General features: G+C 39.2%; 2 protein-coding genes across 5 annotated transcripts in view; one reads left to right on the forward strand and one right to left on the reverse strand.

Annotated features, from left to right (window-relative positions):
- Positions 1 to 206: 206 nt before the first annotated feature.
- Positions 207 to 1,954, forward strand: LOC137988164 (uncharacterized). The gene is made up of 3 exons (XM_068834215.1): positions 207 to 906; positions 1,137 to 1,264; positions 1,811 to 1,954. Exons 1-3 carry the CDS (start codon positions 207 to 209, stop codon positions 1,952 to 1,954), a joined length of 972 nt encoding a protein of 323 aa, XP_068690316.1.
- A 2,490-nt stretch (positions 1,955 to 4,444) lies between these two features.
- The window catches only part of LOC137988172 (ferric-chelate reductase 1-like), a 95,813-nt gene continuing 84,552 nt past the window's right edge, over positions 4,445 to 15,705 (reverse strand). For 3 of the 4 annotated variants that reach the window (XM_068834224.1, XM_068834223.1, XM_068834222.1), the window contains 7 exons: positions 15,312 to 15,409; positions 11,636 to 11,694; positions 6,608 to 6,781; positions 6,445 to 6,498; positions 6,301 to 6,335; positions 5,688 to 5,825; positions 4,445 to 4,716 (listed from right to left, as the gene is read on the reverse strand). In XM_068834224.1, coding sequence (XP_068690325.1) covers positions 5,700 to 5,825; positions 6,301 to 6,335; positions 6,445 to 6,498; positions 6,608 to 6,781; positions 11,636 to 11,694; positions 15,312 to 15,409 — 546 coding nt within the window. In that variant the 3' untranslated portion in view covers positions 4,445 to 4,716; positions 5,688 to 5,699. The remainder of the gene's footprint in view (positions 4,717 to 5,687; positions 5,826 to 6,300; positions 6,336 to 6,444; positions 6,499 to 6,607; positions 6,782 to 11,635; positions 11,695 to 15,311; positions 15,410 to 15,705) is intronic. The other variant, XM_068834225.1, reaches the window with a different exon arrangement.

A 15,705-nucleotide genomic window follows, 5' to 3' on the forward strand; every position in this document is an offset into this window, starting at 1 on the left:
GACAAGAATATGACAAGGGTTTATTTAAAATCATTAACGACACTACTAAATTCAGGGTCCTTACATCCGACCCTACCCTTACCCGGGAAGGGAAACTCCAGCGCTATCTTAGAGAACTTAGGAAAAAAGGTCACTTTGATCCTGAAGTTTATGAGGCCATTTATCCAAGTGGATCCCAGCCTGCTAGGATCTATGGTCTCCCTAAGATGCACAAACCACGGGCGCCAAATTCCACCCCACCATTTCGGCCCATAGTTTCCTCCATAGGCACCTACAACTACAGCTTGGCCAAATACTTAAGTAATCTACTCCAACCTCATATTCCATCCACATTCATTGCTTCAGATTCCTTCACTTTTGCGAAGGAAATCAATGAGCTGTCTTTGCATGGGATGTTCATGGTGTCCTTCGATGTTGAAAGCCTCTTCACCAACATCCCTCTAGATGATTGTATTAACCTTGCCGTCAAGTATATAACTGAGGGTAACCCAGGTTTGAAACTTAGTAAACAACATCTTAAAAGGTTGTTTGAGTTTGCTACCAAGGAAACTCACTTCCTGTTCAAGGGTAACTTCTATGACCAGGTGGATGGTGTAGCCATGGGGTCCCCCCTTGCCCCTGTTCTAGCCAATCTCTTTATGGGTCACCATGAGAATATATGGTTGGATCAATACGGGGATTCAGAGGTCTTATTCTATCGTCGCTACGTAGACGATACATTTTGCCTTTTCCGCTCTGAACGGGATGCAACCCTTTTCTTCAATTACATTAACAATCAACACCCCAATATACGCTTTACAATGGAACGGGAGGCTAACCATGTTCTACCTTTCCTAGATGTTCTAATCAATAACACTGACCCGCACCAAAGTGTAACCACCGTTTACCGGAAAAAAACTTTCACAGGTTTGCAAAACAATAGTCAAATAATTCAGTCTATTAACTTTCATATGATATATAATTTAACCCTATGCACAAAAAAAAAGCGGCGCGTCAATTCCCGTTACCAAGACCTTAAATGGAGTGAATTCATACTGGAGCGGCGGCTACAATTATGAATGATGACAACTTTAAAGAAATAGGACAAGGGAAATTGGAAGTCAAACCCGCTACAGTGAAATTGATAACCTATACAGGTGAATCAGTTAAAGTATTAGGAACAGTAAAAATTATGCTGAACTATGACCATCAAAAAGAGGAGTTGGCAATTCTTATTGTTGAGGGGTCTGGGCAGAATTCAATTGAAAGAGATTGGTTGAACAAAGTGAGTCCTTAGAAGTGTTAAAGATGGATTAGGAACTTTTACAGGCCTAAAGGCTAAGATTCTGGTAGACAAAAATTCCCCGCCAAAATTCTGCGAGGCTAGGCCAGTGCCTTATGCGATGAAAAGAAAGATTGAAGCTGAACAGCTGAGAGATTACAGAAAGAAGGAGCAATTGAATCTGTTCAGTTTTCGATTCGCATATCTGGTGATTACAAGAGTACAATCAATCGAGTTTCCCAGTTCAATAATTATCCTATACATAAAGTGGAGGATCTGTTGGCAACCCACGGAGGTGAAGAGAAATTTATGGAATTGGATCTGAGTAAAGAGTACCAGTAACTCCTGCTTGAAGATGAGTCAAAACTTTGTACAACTATAAATACTTATAAAGGATTGTTTCAGTACAACCTCCTTCCGTTCCGAGTTTCTTCGGCTCTTGCAGAACATCTCGTATGTGATAGTACAAGTGGATGACATTCTGGTATCGGACGCAGATGATGAGGATCATTCAAACAACTGACAAGACGTTTTGGATTGCGTTTGAAGAGAAGCAAGTGGGTGTTTATGCATCCTCAAGTGACGTATCTGGGTCACAAGGTTAGCAAGGAGGGAATACAGCCCATGGATGATAAAGTTGAGGCAATCACCAATGCACCATCTCCAACCAACGTGTCAGACGTTCCTGCATAATCTGTAGAGTCTACTCGCCCCTTTGCATCGGTTGCTGCAGAAGAACACCAGTTGGAATTGGGGCCGAAAAGAACAACAAGAATTTGAAGAAACAAAGTTGTTCCTGAAGTCATCGAAACTATTGGTACATTATGACGACCAAAGGAACTGACTTTAGCCTGTGGTGCATCCGAAAATGGTTTGGGAGCAGTGCTCCCAAACAAGTTCTTAGGTGATCTCAACCAAATGCCATGGGCCAATGTTGATGTGCATTCTAACCCAAACGGCATGTGGCGTGAATGGAAAGAAATGTTTTTCAGCTGCGTTGATAAAGACGTACCACTAAAATCGAAGAGAGTCCATAAAAAGCAATGCCCATAGCTTACTGATGATCTACTCTGCAAAACCAGAAGAAAAGATTTCCTTAAAAAGAAGGCAATCTCTTCCAATGATTCAGCCGCGTGGGATCAATATAAGCGTGCTAGAAACCAGGCAAATAACGCAATTAAGCCCGCAAAGAAACTCTATATTTCTGACAACCTGGAAGCTAATAAAGGTAATTTCCGCAAAACTTTGAACCTAATTAACGAGCTAACCTCCCGTAGCAGCGGCAAGACGTCCAATATCTTGGAGATCAAAGCCCGACAACAAAACTGTAAGTAATCGGGCTGATATGGCAGACACTAGTAACGAATACTCTACAAATGTTGCGCAAGTGCCGGCGAAGACATTCCTGTTGTAGATGTAAATCCTGATTTTTTTCTGAAAACCACTGACCACTGATCGTTTTCTCTGCAAATTTCGAAGATCGATATTGTATTAAATCTTTTAAAGAAAATTGATGATACAAAAGCCACTGATCTAGATAAGATTCCGAGTAAACTGTTAAAGACGGCTGCTGGTATCATCGCAACTTCGATTACCGCCATATTCTTTAAGTCCATCCTCACTGGGATATACCCAAGCGAATGGAAAACCGCCACAGTATCTCCTGTTTTTAAAAAGGGTATTAAATCGAATCCTCACAATTGTAGGCCAATTTCTGTCATTCCGATAGTTTCTAAAGTTCTTGAAAAAAGTGTTTACATCCAACTCTGCCATTATCTTAATGAGAACAACTTACTATCTAAGTTGCCAATCAGGTTTCCCCTCCTAAAGAGTACTCTTACTGCTTCGCTTGAGGCGACAAATGACTGGTCAGTTAACATCGACAATGGGTTATTAAATGGCTTCGTTTTCATTGACCTTACAAAGGTATTCGACACCACTGATCACGAGATCACCTTGCGTAAAATGTCATTCTTGGGTTTTGACCAGGCAGCTCTCAGGTGGTACCTGTCGTACCTAACTGGCCAAACCCAAAGATGTCATGTCAACTGCAAGCTATCAACTGCTCGCGATCTCAGGTGCGGTGTACCGCAGGGCAGTATACTGGGTCCTTTGCTATTTCTAATTTACATTAATGAACCCCCCAACTGCCTGCTGGCCGCTGCGCCAAGGTTGTTTGCTGATCACACAAATATTACACTAACCGCTAAAACGTTCATGGAACTCAAACAATCCTTCATCCATGAACTGCTGGCTGAAATCCAACAAGCTTAGTTTAAATGTTGCCAAAACTGAACTAATGATTATTGGGTCAAGGCAGAGATTATGTGTCCCAAATGAAGACGTTGAAATAAGAATTAAATCCTTGGGCGTTACCATAGATACTCAACTTACTTGGTACAAACAAGTCGAAGACATATGCAAGAGAGTATCCTCAGGTATAGGTGCCCTGAAACGTGTGGGGCCCTTCATTCCATTCAGATTTATAACGCTGTGATTGTGTCGTATTTCGATTCGGGATTCTTGCTGCTCGGTTTGGGACTCTTTGCGCGTCTACCTGAGTGATAAGCTCCAAAAATTGCAAAATGGTGCAGCTAGAGTAATTACAAAATTGCCTTTTGATACGAACTCGAACCACCTCCTAACCTTAACTGGGAGAGGCTATCAACGCGACAAAAGAAACGGAAAGCCTTAATGCCCCAGATTATCTTCAACGTCTTTTCACTCAGTATTACTCTAATGTCAACCTGAGAAACTCTGAGGGAAAACTGGGTTTGCGAAAACCGAGAACTCGTTATTTCAAGCGAAGTTTGTCCTATAGCGGGGCCACATTACGGAATAACTTGTGCAACAGCGTAAAGAATGTTGGATCTGTTGATCAATTTAAGCGAAACTTGAAGGAGGTATCCAGCATATCGGATTCCCACACGGCAATCACGTAACAGTTGTAAATAGTTTGAGTTTTTAAATTGTAAAGCTTAACTGATGATTTTCTGGGTTTAAATAAAGTCTTACAACTACTACCACTACCACTACTACTACCACTACTGCTACTGCTACTGCTACTCTAAAACATGGCAAACTAGGGATACATACCACGAGGATAGCACTAGTCACGTTGACTCAGCTATTTCACTTTTACAAATGCGCCTTAGGTATTAGAGAAAGAGACTGCAAGAACACATGAATAAACCAGCTTTTATTGTTCCCATAATAACAATCGATTAATTTGCGGGTGTGATGAAAGACAAGAGTAAAAAAGGGTCTCGTGCGACAGCTAGTGCAAGCAGACCATAGTCTTTTGTGATGCTATGATTCACTTGGAAAGTGAAATGCCGTTTTTACTTCAGACACCCATGTCACTGCCTTCACCATCTTGGACTCTAAAACACTGTTAAAGCTCCTTTACAGATCAGCACAAAATCAACTTCTTCAAATTACGATCTCCAATCAACCTGCCGAAACATTAAACGTTAAATGCATTAGTTTTATTTATAATTGTTGCAGAGGTTGGATTTCTGTATGCAAGAAATTTATTTTCTCGTCTTATCCACCTCTATACTTTTCTCTTTCACACAACATTATTTAATGAAATAACGAAAGAATGGAGCATCAGTGTTTCAGTCACATTCAGGAAATTCACGCCATTGCATTGAACAGTTGCATTATTGAAAAGTAAGAAAATCAGACGTTAATGCTTAACATTGCCAGTCGCATGCATCATTATTTTTTTGACTAACTTGGTTATTTGCATCTGGTGTGTTCCGCTAAAGTAATTGTTTTAGTCTTTAGTTTGACTAAAGCGTCAACCTTGAAAACAAAACCTCAAAAAGGACACAGATGCACAAGGAGTAAAGCCCATTTCGCTACAGGATTATTATATTAAGAATAGACAGAGTTATTTGGGGAACCATGACATTTTTCATAATTAAAATGTATGCACGCACATCTGTTCAATAAAATGACCATGCCGGCAACTGAAAGCTTATTTGCGCTGTACTTGCTCTTAATAACAGAGAAAGTTTCCAATCATGGGAAGCATTTTTCAGAAGGATTACAAACAAAACTTAAGAAGTAAACCACTTCCTTTGCTATGCTGCTTGCCCTCACCATAAATACAGAAGGACGCTCCTGTATATCCTGTATAGGGGCTGCTATAAAGTGACCTACTGCTATCATAACACTAATACTATTTTTTCTGATTACAGGATGTAGAGAGTCATTGCACTGTACAACAATGTACCAGCAGATACCATGCGACATTTGATACCCCAATATGTGTCGGTTACTTTTTTTTGTTTTTTGGCCAATCAAGGGAAACATGGTAAGCCACTAGTGGGTCTGTCGTTTTCCTAGGCCAAACGTCGTGACCATTATAATGACCTGCACTGGGCTACAGGTGCCATTCACATGCCTGTGTACTTACTGAGGAACTGAACTAATGATCAAGAAGATGATCGTGTCCTTCTTGCCCACCAGCTGCTATCAGTACCACAAGACTAACTACTACACCAAATACAAGGAGTGTCAGAAATCCCAACAAGAACTTGCGACTAGCTATGAACTGAAAAGTAAGAAAAGATGTTCCTTAGTTAGCTTCTCTATGTTCTTGAACCACTTGAGAACAAATCAGCTCTCTGCAGAATTTTACAATTTCTGAACTTTACTGTTTTAGATATAAAGTAAAATTCTCTGACAAATGAGCAATCAAATCAATCAAAGATCAGAAGTTCTCGTCTTTGTTCTGAGGGTTTTTCTTCTGGGATATCCAGGATTTCTCTTATCTCCAAAAATTCATTTGAGTCGAGCCAGAGCCACTCTTTGCTTCTTGCATGATGTTTCCTGATATATTTGGCAAGTGCCTCTCCTGTGCAAAGAGGATGATCACCAATGATCAAGTCAACGAAAAAATCAACCAAATGTAATCTCTTCCAAACACTGAACTTCTAAATACTCAAGTTACTGTCTTGGTAATCCACCTAAATTCTTGAGATGACCATATGAGACAAATATCACTACTTTACAAAAACGTCGTCTACCTTGCCACCGATGGGTTCCAGTATAACATGGTTCTCTGTGAGAAATAAATGTAGCAGGCATTACACTTACATTGATATTTTTCGACTAGTATATCACGTAACAATGCTTACATAGGATTCTGGTCAGAAACACTATCAGCTTACCATCTGTTTCTCCCTTCACCAACTTGAAGTTGGGTTCCAGTGTAACATGGTTCTCTGTGAGAAATAAATGTAGCAGGCATTACACTTACATTGATATTTTTCGACTAGTATATCACGTAACAATGCTTACATAGGATTCTGGTCAGAAACACTATCAGCTTACCATCTGTTTCTCCCTTCACCAACTTGAAGCCGGCTTTGCCACTCTTGTTTAAACTTATATATGCATCATACACGATCACAATTGCCACGCCCACACAATAGACAATCATGATGTAAAGAGCGGTATTATTCAGCCCTGCACCATCAAGACGGATACCAAGGAAAACAGTCACCACTGCCAAAAGAAAATTATAGCATAATAAGAACTTCCGATCTGGCCAAAGTTCTCCTATGGGTGACCCTGGAGAAGCATGCAATATACACAAACTAAGTTGGGTAATTAATTGTTGATTCCGACCAGTCTTAGCAAATGTCAGGTCAGACTGACCACATGTTTACTTGCCAGGAGTCAAGTAACTTAAAGGCATCTTCAAATATTGACGCATAATGACGATCACACATTATGATTGTGAAGACCCAAAATCCGGCTTATGGAAAAGTCAGGTTGTGTGTGTGCAGCTAACTACTGTAAACCATTTCTCATAGCATGCAGATAAACTATTCGCTTAAAGAAAATGAACCAGGAGTGCTTTGAGATGTTGGACCAATATGATGCAACCAAGGGATCAGTGAAACTGTATTGACAATTCTTTGATCCTTGGTGCTCCTGTAATCGTTAGAGGGTCATGGGCGTGGAGGGGAGCGGGGAAAAGGGGGCTGATTCTAAGTTCAGGGGCAGACTGGGAAATGGGCCACGAAGCCTGTCTTGTAGAATTTACGCTCAGGATCTTCCCAATTCTTACAGAAAAAACATCTACTTGTGTGAAGACTTCGAACATAAGGCCTGTCTTTGAGGTTGGGAGGCTGTGACAAGTTATTAAATATCTAGAACGCTATCAATTGGATAAACTTGCAATAAGTGAAATGAGGCGGATACAGAAAAGTCAATTTATCAGAACAATACCAGGACAAAGTTAGCTTTTATGCGAAGTTTGAGGAAGAAGTTCAGGGAACACCTAAGCATGACATTGCATAAGTTATGAGCGACCTCAATACCAAAATTCCAAATTAAAGGGAGAGATTGGAAAAAGCCATCAAATGTGCCGTACTGGAGATACCACAAATCATGATAAAGAAAAATGTTTGGGCTTCTCTAAGGGACACAATCTGTATAAGTAGTCCTTTTTAGACAAAAGGACATACACAAAAAGACCTGGGTTTCATCGGACAAGTGGACATCAACTGAAATTAACACATTTTTGTGACTCAGAGATAGAGCTTGTCTATGATAGATGCAAGAGTGTGTAGAGACAAAAAGGTGAGCAGTGACCATTACGTGGTTAAACTGAAATTGAAGTTCAATCTGAAGAGAACAAAGAAAGAGAGCAGGTATAAGTTGATTAATATTGATCAAATTTAAAAGAAAACTCATTTTCTGAAAAATTATTCAGCTAAAAAATTCGTTACACTAAAGGAAGAGAAGCATGTTCAGGATCTGAATGTTGACGTGATATGCGGGCACCTCAAGGATGTGGTGACAGGAGCTACTGAAAGTGCTCTTGGGAGGAAGCCAAGAAAGGGAAAGAAGAATGGATGAGCGAGGAAACAAGGCAGGACATCGAAAAGAAAAAGTTCTGACAAAGAATCAGTAGGAATATGAGAAATACAAAGAATCCAACAGACGTCAAAAGGTGGGAAAGGAAAGAATAGTACAATTGGTCTAAGCATAGAAGACCAAAGATGCGGCTAAGATAAACAACACAAGGACAGTGTATCATATTAGGATGTATCTGTCCGGGTAAAACAAGCAAAAGATTGAACTACCTACAAAGAAAATAATGGGAAGATTCTGTATTCATCAGAAAATGAAAAGACGCACCAAATACTTCTAACTTGACATCAACTTGAAGCTAAGAGAGATGTTGGTCATAGGTTGTGAAACTATGAGTCATTAGGAAGTGAAACAAGCAGTAAGCAAAGTAAAATTTCGAGGACTAAATAAAAGAAGCTGCTAAAAAGGAAGATGATGTAACTTAAACAGAGTTGTGTCGATTATGTAGCCTGACACAAGACCACCAGAACCATTGGCGGGTTTATGGAGTGGACACCAAAAGACAGGACATTAGATGGAATGTTCATTTGTTAGATAATGTTTTACCATCCGTTTTGGGGAAAGTGCTAGCACGTATTGTTCCCACAAGGGTCGTAGTAGATAAGAAACTGGGGAAAGAACAATTCGAGTTCACAAGTGGAAGATATTGCATCAATTCTACCCATACTTTGCGAAGCATTTTGTAGGTGGCTCGAGTATGTCAGGAATAAATATCAACAAACTTTAAAGACTTCCAAAAGGCGTTTGACAGTGTGAGTAGAAGTTTTGGTTTTATGAAATATTGTTAGAGCCCATTGTATACCGAAAAAGGTTGGAAAATCATGGTTGCCTTTTACAAAACCATTCGGTGTGAAAGAATTGACGGAACTCTGAAGTTTTTACCCCAGTTAGGCGAGGTGATGTCCTTTCTCCTTTTCTTCTGGTAATAGACCATGGAAAGAAAAACCGCTATGATCTTAAGTTTGGTACTACTTTTTTTGCTCTTTGATACGGACGTAAGACCACGCCCCCGTCCTTGCAGAAAGTTAAGAAAATACGTCATGCCTGATGATTAAGATGAAATCAATGACGGCAGATATCTGACTACCTTAAAATGGGCAAAAAAAAGTCAAAGTCATGAATAACTGACGAGGAAAAACTAAAGTGAAGGTAAGGGATATAGTGGTAGAAGAACTAGATCATATACATTATCCTGGGAGCACGATAAATTCTACCGGAATAAGATCTTACGAAATTAAGATGAGAATAGGAAAGGCATGTTCTACTTTTGATAATTTAAGGACGTTCGCGCGAAAATCTTCCCACATTGAAATTTCTTTCATTTCTCGCCTGAAGTTAGGTCATAAATTACTTATTCCAAAGGTGAAAAAAAATTCACCGAGTTTGTTTCGGAGACAAAGGCAAGGGAAAAATGCCCCAATTTCGATAGATAGGTCATCTACCCATCTACTCATACGTCGAAAATCATAAAATAGAGTGAACGGTTCTATGCATAGAAATATAGGAGTGGGTTTTTTAGATAATTACATGCCCCTGGGGATGTCGTAAACAGTAGAGTTTATCCTGAATGAGCGTTTTCGCAAGCGCTACCCGTTGTAACTACTTCCGGAACTCAGGACACAACGAAAGAAAATTTTTAAAAAGACAACTTCTTACATTGTGATTTTTTCATTTCATCATATTTTGTAGATTGTAAGAGGAGCAAGGGATTCTTCCCTTTTTTAAAAAATAGGGGTCACCGATGATCTAAACGAGTAAAATCGATGTGATGTTTAGAAGCTCTTGAAAAATTTAGTTTGTCACGATTTTGCGTGACCTTCCTCTTTACTCCAGTCCATCTGAAGTGACATCTTTTTTTTTCTTTGACGTTGTCGTTGTTTGCCTATCTTTTATCATTATATTTGTGCCTCCCTGAGTCGACTTTTTTCCTTTAGACGTAAAATTATTTATCCTTCCTCCTAGCTAGAATAGCTTCTTAGTTATTTTCTAGGGGGCATTGTACCTTTCTTAAGTCTATTACTTATTTCATGTATCCCTATTTACGTGTGGCAGAAATAAACTTGTTGTTGTTGTTGTTGTTGTTGTTGTGTTGTTGACCTGTCGGGGAAGGACTGGAACCCAAGCCAGGTTCGATCGACGAAAGGTTTTTGTGAAAAAAAAAAAATCTGGAGCATAGCAACGAAGTTTTAAGCAGGCGTTATCTTTATTTGGTTAGTGTTCTGTATCATGTCTCTCCATTGCCGTCTTTCTCATCTTCAGTAGTGTGGTATTTAACCCTAAACCCGGCGTTTCTGTCGCCATACGATCTTAACTAATGCTTGAATAAAGCGTGACATAATTACAGTCCCATTACCTGCGCAGTAAAAGTTGCGCACAAACAATTAGCGCAAACGTCCTTAAACCTAGTTTGGAAGCGTAAACGTAACAGTTCTTTTGGTATACGCAAGTGAGACCCAGCAGATTACTACGAAAGATGTCAACAATCGTGATCCCTTTAACCTAAACCAAGTGTCTGAGAGGACTGATACAGATATAATGGGTTGAGCAAAATTTTCTGGTGGAAAATACTAAACATGGAGCTCGCTGTGTATGGGATATTTATACATAAATGGATGATGACAGCTTACCTAAAATTGCAAAAGAGTGGGTGCCAGAAGAAGAAAAGTGAGGGAGAGGGGTGCCCAGCGATGAAATGGAAGAGATGGTAGAGAAAGATCTAAAACACGCCGACTGTTTAAGGTTATCGGCCAAAATTATCAACGGCAATGGATAGGAAGAAATGGCAAAGATCGGTAGCTCGCTTGATGTTTGAAAGCAAACAGATGATGTTGTTGATGATGATGATCTGTCATAATAACAGACAATCATCATCAACATCTAATCAGTATCATTTCTTCAGTTCGCAACACGATCAGTTTGGCTTGTAGAAATGTCATCGCAAAAACGTCAGCATGACTCAGTTTTTATGTAATGAAAAGCCCTGCGTGGAGAATAAATTTCTCAGTAGTCGTTATAAATTCGTGTTTAAAAGGTCCTCAATTCAGTTGCTGTGTTGATAACCATACAGACCTTGCATCCAATTAGTTATTCTTGCCCTGTAAATTTCTTTTTGGTGGCATTAGAGAGATTAATTGCAAGTTTAATTTTGCATGAATTTTCCTGAATCAACATTGTCTAATTGAGGAACAAATTTGGCTTCACAATAATAATGGGAACTCAGGCCTGACCTAGGGCGACGACAATATCTGTAAGGAAGTCATTGCCAATTTAAATTTTCCATTGTTTTTAGAGTATTCCAAATTGTTACTCACATAACGCTTCCACGAACTAGATTATTAAAGCTGCCTGGAACCTGCTGCACTCACTGAAGCATTTAATGGCATAACTCAAGCAGGGAAGTCAGCATGTGCTTTCTCTGTGATGACCAAAGTTTTCCTTTAGTAAGTGTTCTTTTATTTTATCCCAATCATTTCTTACCAGCCACAAGAAGAGAGGATAGACCAACACCACGATGAGCCCAGTTAAAAATGTAACGCCTAAAAAAAAAATAAAAGAAACAAACTCCTTTAAGCCACGGCAAGCATAATTATCTTTCTGAAATGCTTGAATTTTACTGGATAACAGAGACAGAATGATAATAAGAAACATGATGATCCAGTACAAAAATCCAGCATAGGCCCACAACTTATTTTTCTGAGTCTGCCCCTGTGTAAAAACAGACAACACATTTTAGGTAAGATGTATAGTTTTCGTGAAGCTTCGACTGAAAAAACTCTCCTTGATAAGCTCTGTGCCCCTAGTAAGAATATAATTAAATGCTCAAGCAGTCACAGGCTTCAATGTAACATCTGCAGGAAACATCCGCTGTTCTTGACAGGACAATATAAATGAAAAAAAGGAGATCATGTTCTGTCACTCTGGAGAGTGCTCAATCTCTATTTAAACAATAGAGCGTTTCTGTCGAGGAACTATCGGCTGATAGTTGCCCCGCGGAAATTTGATGTTCTTAAAACAAATATGCTAGTTTTAGGAACATCAAATTTCCAAGGGGCAACTATCAGACCGATAGCTCCGAGACATAAACACTCTATTGTCTTTATTGTTTACTACTAAATTTTCTTCCGCGCGCCAGCTCAAAAATCATGTTGAATTATTTTCAACTTTATTAGACGAAAGCCATGTCAGCCAATGTAAAATTTGAAAAAGGAAACAAACAATAACCCTCTTAATACAATTTCGATTGTTTATTTTCCATAAGGCCGCTTGTTTACAGAGGTATTTTCAGCGGACGACTACTATCCATCCGGGTATTTTCCTCGGACGGGCACTATGGGCTGATAGTGTCTCTCCGCGGACGAACACTATCGCGTCACGTGATCAATTTAAACCAATAAGAATCGGAGAAAATTTAGTGGTGAACTATAATACAGTTAGAAAGAGCGCAAAAGCTCATGGACCCTGCGGTTTAATGGCCATATCATCTACTATATACTTATCTATGTCCTATGTCCTAAATCTACTATATACTACGTCCTAAATCGTCTTCCTGGCTCAACATTTACCATCATTAAGAACCTGGGTTTGTTAAGAGCTGGTAGAGGTTGCAGAGCTGGTCGTATTCGACATCTTCTTTCTAAGAAGTCAACTGAAATACTTGTACACGCTTTTGTCTCTTCAAAACTGGATTACTGCAATGCCCTTCTCTATGGTCTTCCTCAATGTGTTATCAAAAAACTGCAATCGGTGCAAAACTCCGCTGCTAGACTGATTACCTGCAGCAGGAATTATGACCATATTACTCTTTTCCTTATACAATTGCATTGGCTGCCTATCTCTCAACGAATCTGGTGTAAGGTACTTCTCCTTACTTTCAAGGCTATCCACAAGTTATCACCTGTCTATCTACAAGAACTCATCTACAAATACAGCCCATCTCGCAAGCTACGATCCTCTGATGCCATGTTACTTGAACGTCGTTCTTACAATCTCAAGACTTATGGCTATGATTATGATTATGATTATGATGATGATTATTATTATTACTACATCCAGTGCAAATTCTCTTTCATCTCCTTGTTGGAGAACCCTAATGAAGTGGAATTTTTAAGAGGCACGTTCCTAAGGGCTAGAAGATTGTTCAGTTCTTTAGTAGCTGATATTTTGGCAGAAAACGGTTCACTCTTGCAGTGATGCTTGTATGTCTTATCCAGCAGGAGAGCCTAGAAGCGTTTAGCAGGACTTCACTTCTAAACGTGACAACTGGTTGAACTTATGTTTTTTTGTTTGGCACTGTTTTTAGGTTTGATTTTCTTACCTGCTCGGCTTCACCATGCTTTTCTGGCCATTTAATTGGAATTTGAGCCGAGAAAAAGAGGCCACTCTAACAATTTCTTCCTCCAAGGAGATCACTAACAGTAATGCCCCTTGTTAAGAAGTCAGCAGGATTCCATGAGTTCGTATCGGCCTCCATATGTTTCTTTTTTTTTTTCGTTTACATGAGACCGGCCTTATAGTGAACTCCCATGTCTGTCTGAGTTTGTACCGTTCTTATGTAAATGACAGCAAATATCAGACCGGGTCCAGAAATTTCGAGCGTGTATGCTTTTGGGTCAGCGATATATTTACTTCTTGGCAAGTTGTTGGACAACAGACGACAGAAACAATGGCTTTCAGGCTTCAAAAGTCTTCTTACTACCTAGGACGTAGGAACACTCACTCTATTCTGGTATAGATAGGATCACAACTGGTCCTTGCTAGAAACATGAGCCTAGCTAACATAAATGTTGACAACCTGCCCTTTGCTCTTATTTGAAGTTGATGTGAGGCACAAATGATGAGTGATGGGGGCAAATACGAGCCTGAAGACTGTACTGACATTGATTGTGTGACATCAACAGGTACGTAATCAAGGGTTGAATTTGAATGAAGACAAATAATTGCTTTGCCATTTTATACTCGTGGAACTAAGACGTTTGACGCATAAATGGAGTGCAGTGGAAGAGTAAAAAAGTGAAATCATCTCTCACTGAACAACACTAGATCTTACCATATTTAACAGTGATTGTGAAAAAGCTTGTACAGAAACTTGTGTCAAGAAAAAAAAACCTGAGGTTATAGGAGTATTTTGACTACTTGATGATTGTTTCATTGCAGCCGCAAATTCAAACTCCCCTTTTCGACTCTCTCTTTTATCACATATATTATTTTGAACAGCCGGCTTTACACATTCTTAATTTTACAGTGTCTCCCCTTCATTTGTCTCCAGCTCATCAAAGACTCCCCTGAGTTCCTTTCCTTCTTTTCCAACTTGATTAAAATGTTCCAATAATTCCTTAATTAGCCAGCATCAAAAATACCATAATACTCTATGTTTGTTTTTGTTTCCAGTTTCTGCTGCTGCTCTGGTATCCTTTAACAATGCCTGAAGTTCGCCAAAAGTTTCCCGTTCATTAACTGTAGCACAAAATCTTGCCATATCACCAACCGAATACTGCTATACACGTACAAGATTTCGGGCACTTAAAACAATTTCAGTGGCGGTAAAGGAAAGATCAAGGTTCTCTTTTACTTTCATGTTTCAAAACAGATGTAAAAAACACAAGCCAGAAAGTAACTCCTATCGAGGGAGTCGCCCTTATTACAATTCTCAACAGAGTCAAAACGCATATCGAAACATAATCCGTGCTCATTTGACATCCCTTCAAGGAAAGAAAAATGGTACTTTCTTTTCAAAATTAATTGGATCAGTACAAAGAGAAATCCATAAACCACATATATCTTAGTACATCTTGGAGTGAGGTTAATGCCTGTCGCCAGTAAGACACAAAACGACACTCAATATGCCATGACAATAATGTCTTTCTCTTTTTCAATGAACCAAATACACGTATCTAAATTCTCATTCAGATAAGGACAGGCAAAAATGAATCCTTCACATCAGCTACATTCCTCTCAATTTAAATACCAGCACAGTGGGTGTTGTTTTGTGTATGATCTGATGTATATTACGAGCACATAATTTCCAGAGGTTGAAAATTTTGTTATGTACATTCCAACTAAGTTATTTTTAACAAAAACATGAATATTGTACAAAGGAGAATACATTTTGAGAAGCCTAAGCTATTTTACAGATCTTATTGATGATATAACTTACTTTTCATCTCCAGGGGAAGGTCTAAACAAAGCGATTATTGGTTGAATAACAGCCAGCAATACCACGATTATGCCAGTGTACGAGTGGGCACCAGCCCCCTGACACACAACAAAAAACATAACAAGAAATGCAGTTAAAGAAAGTCCCTTTTTCCCAATGCAATCACTATCAGTTTGTATTATTTGGATTTCTTCGTTTTGTGACACAAGTGAACTCAACCTATCTTAAGTTGCAATAAATATAAATAACTTCAATCTTGCACTTGAAAAAATCCTCAACAGTACCATGTTAAGCACAAGTAGCCTATAATCACTGTGTGACTGGAGTGTAGCGAAATGCTACATCTATATTCACAAAAGTTTAACATACACCATACCATTTTCATTCTAAATTT

This window comes from Montipora foliosa, unplaced genomic scaffold, assembly GCF_036669935.1.
Source record: "Montipora foliosa isolate CH-2021 unplaced genomic scaffold, ASM3666993v2 scaffold_410, whole genome shotgun sequence".
NCBI lineage: Eukaryota > Metazoa > Cnidaria > Anthozoa > Scleractinia > Acroporidae > Montipora > Montipora foliosa.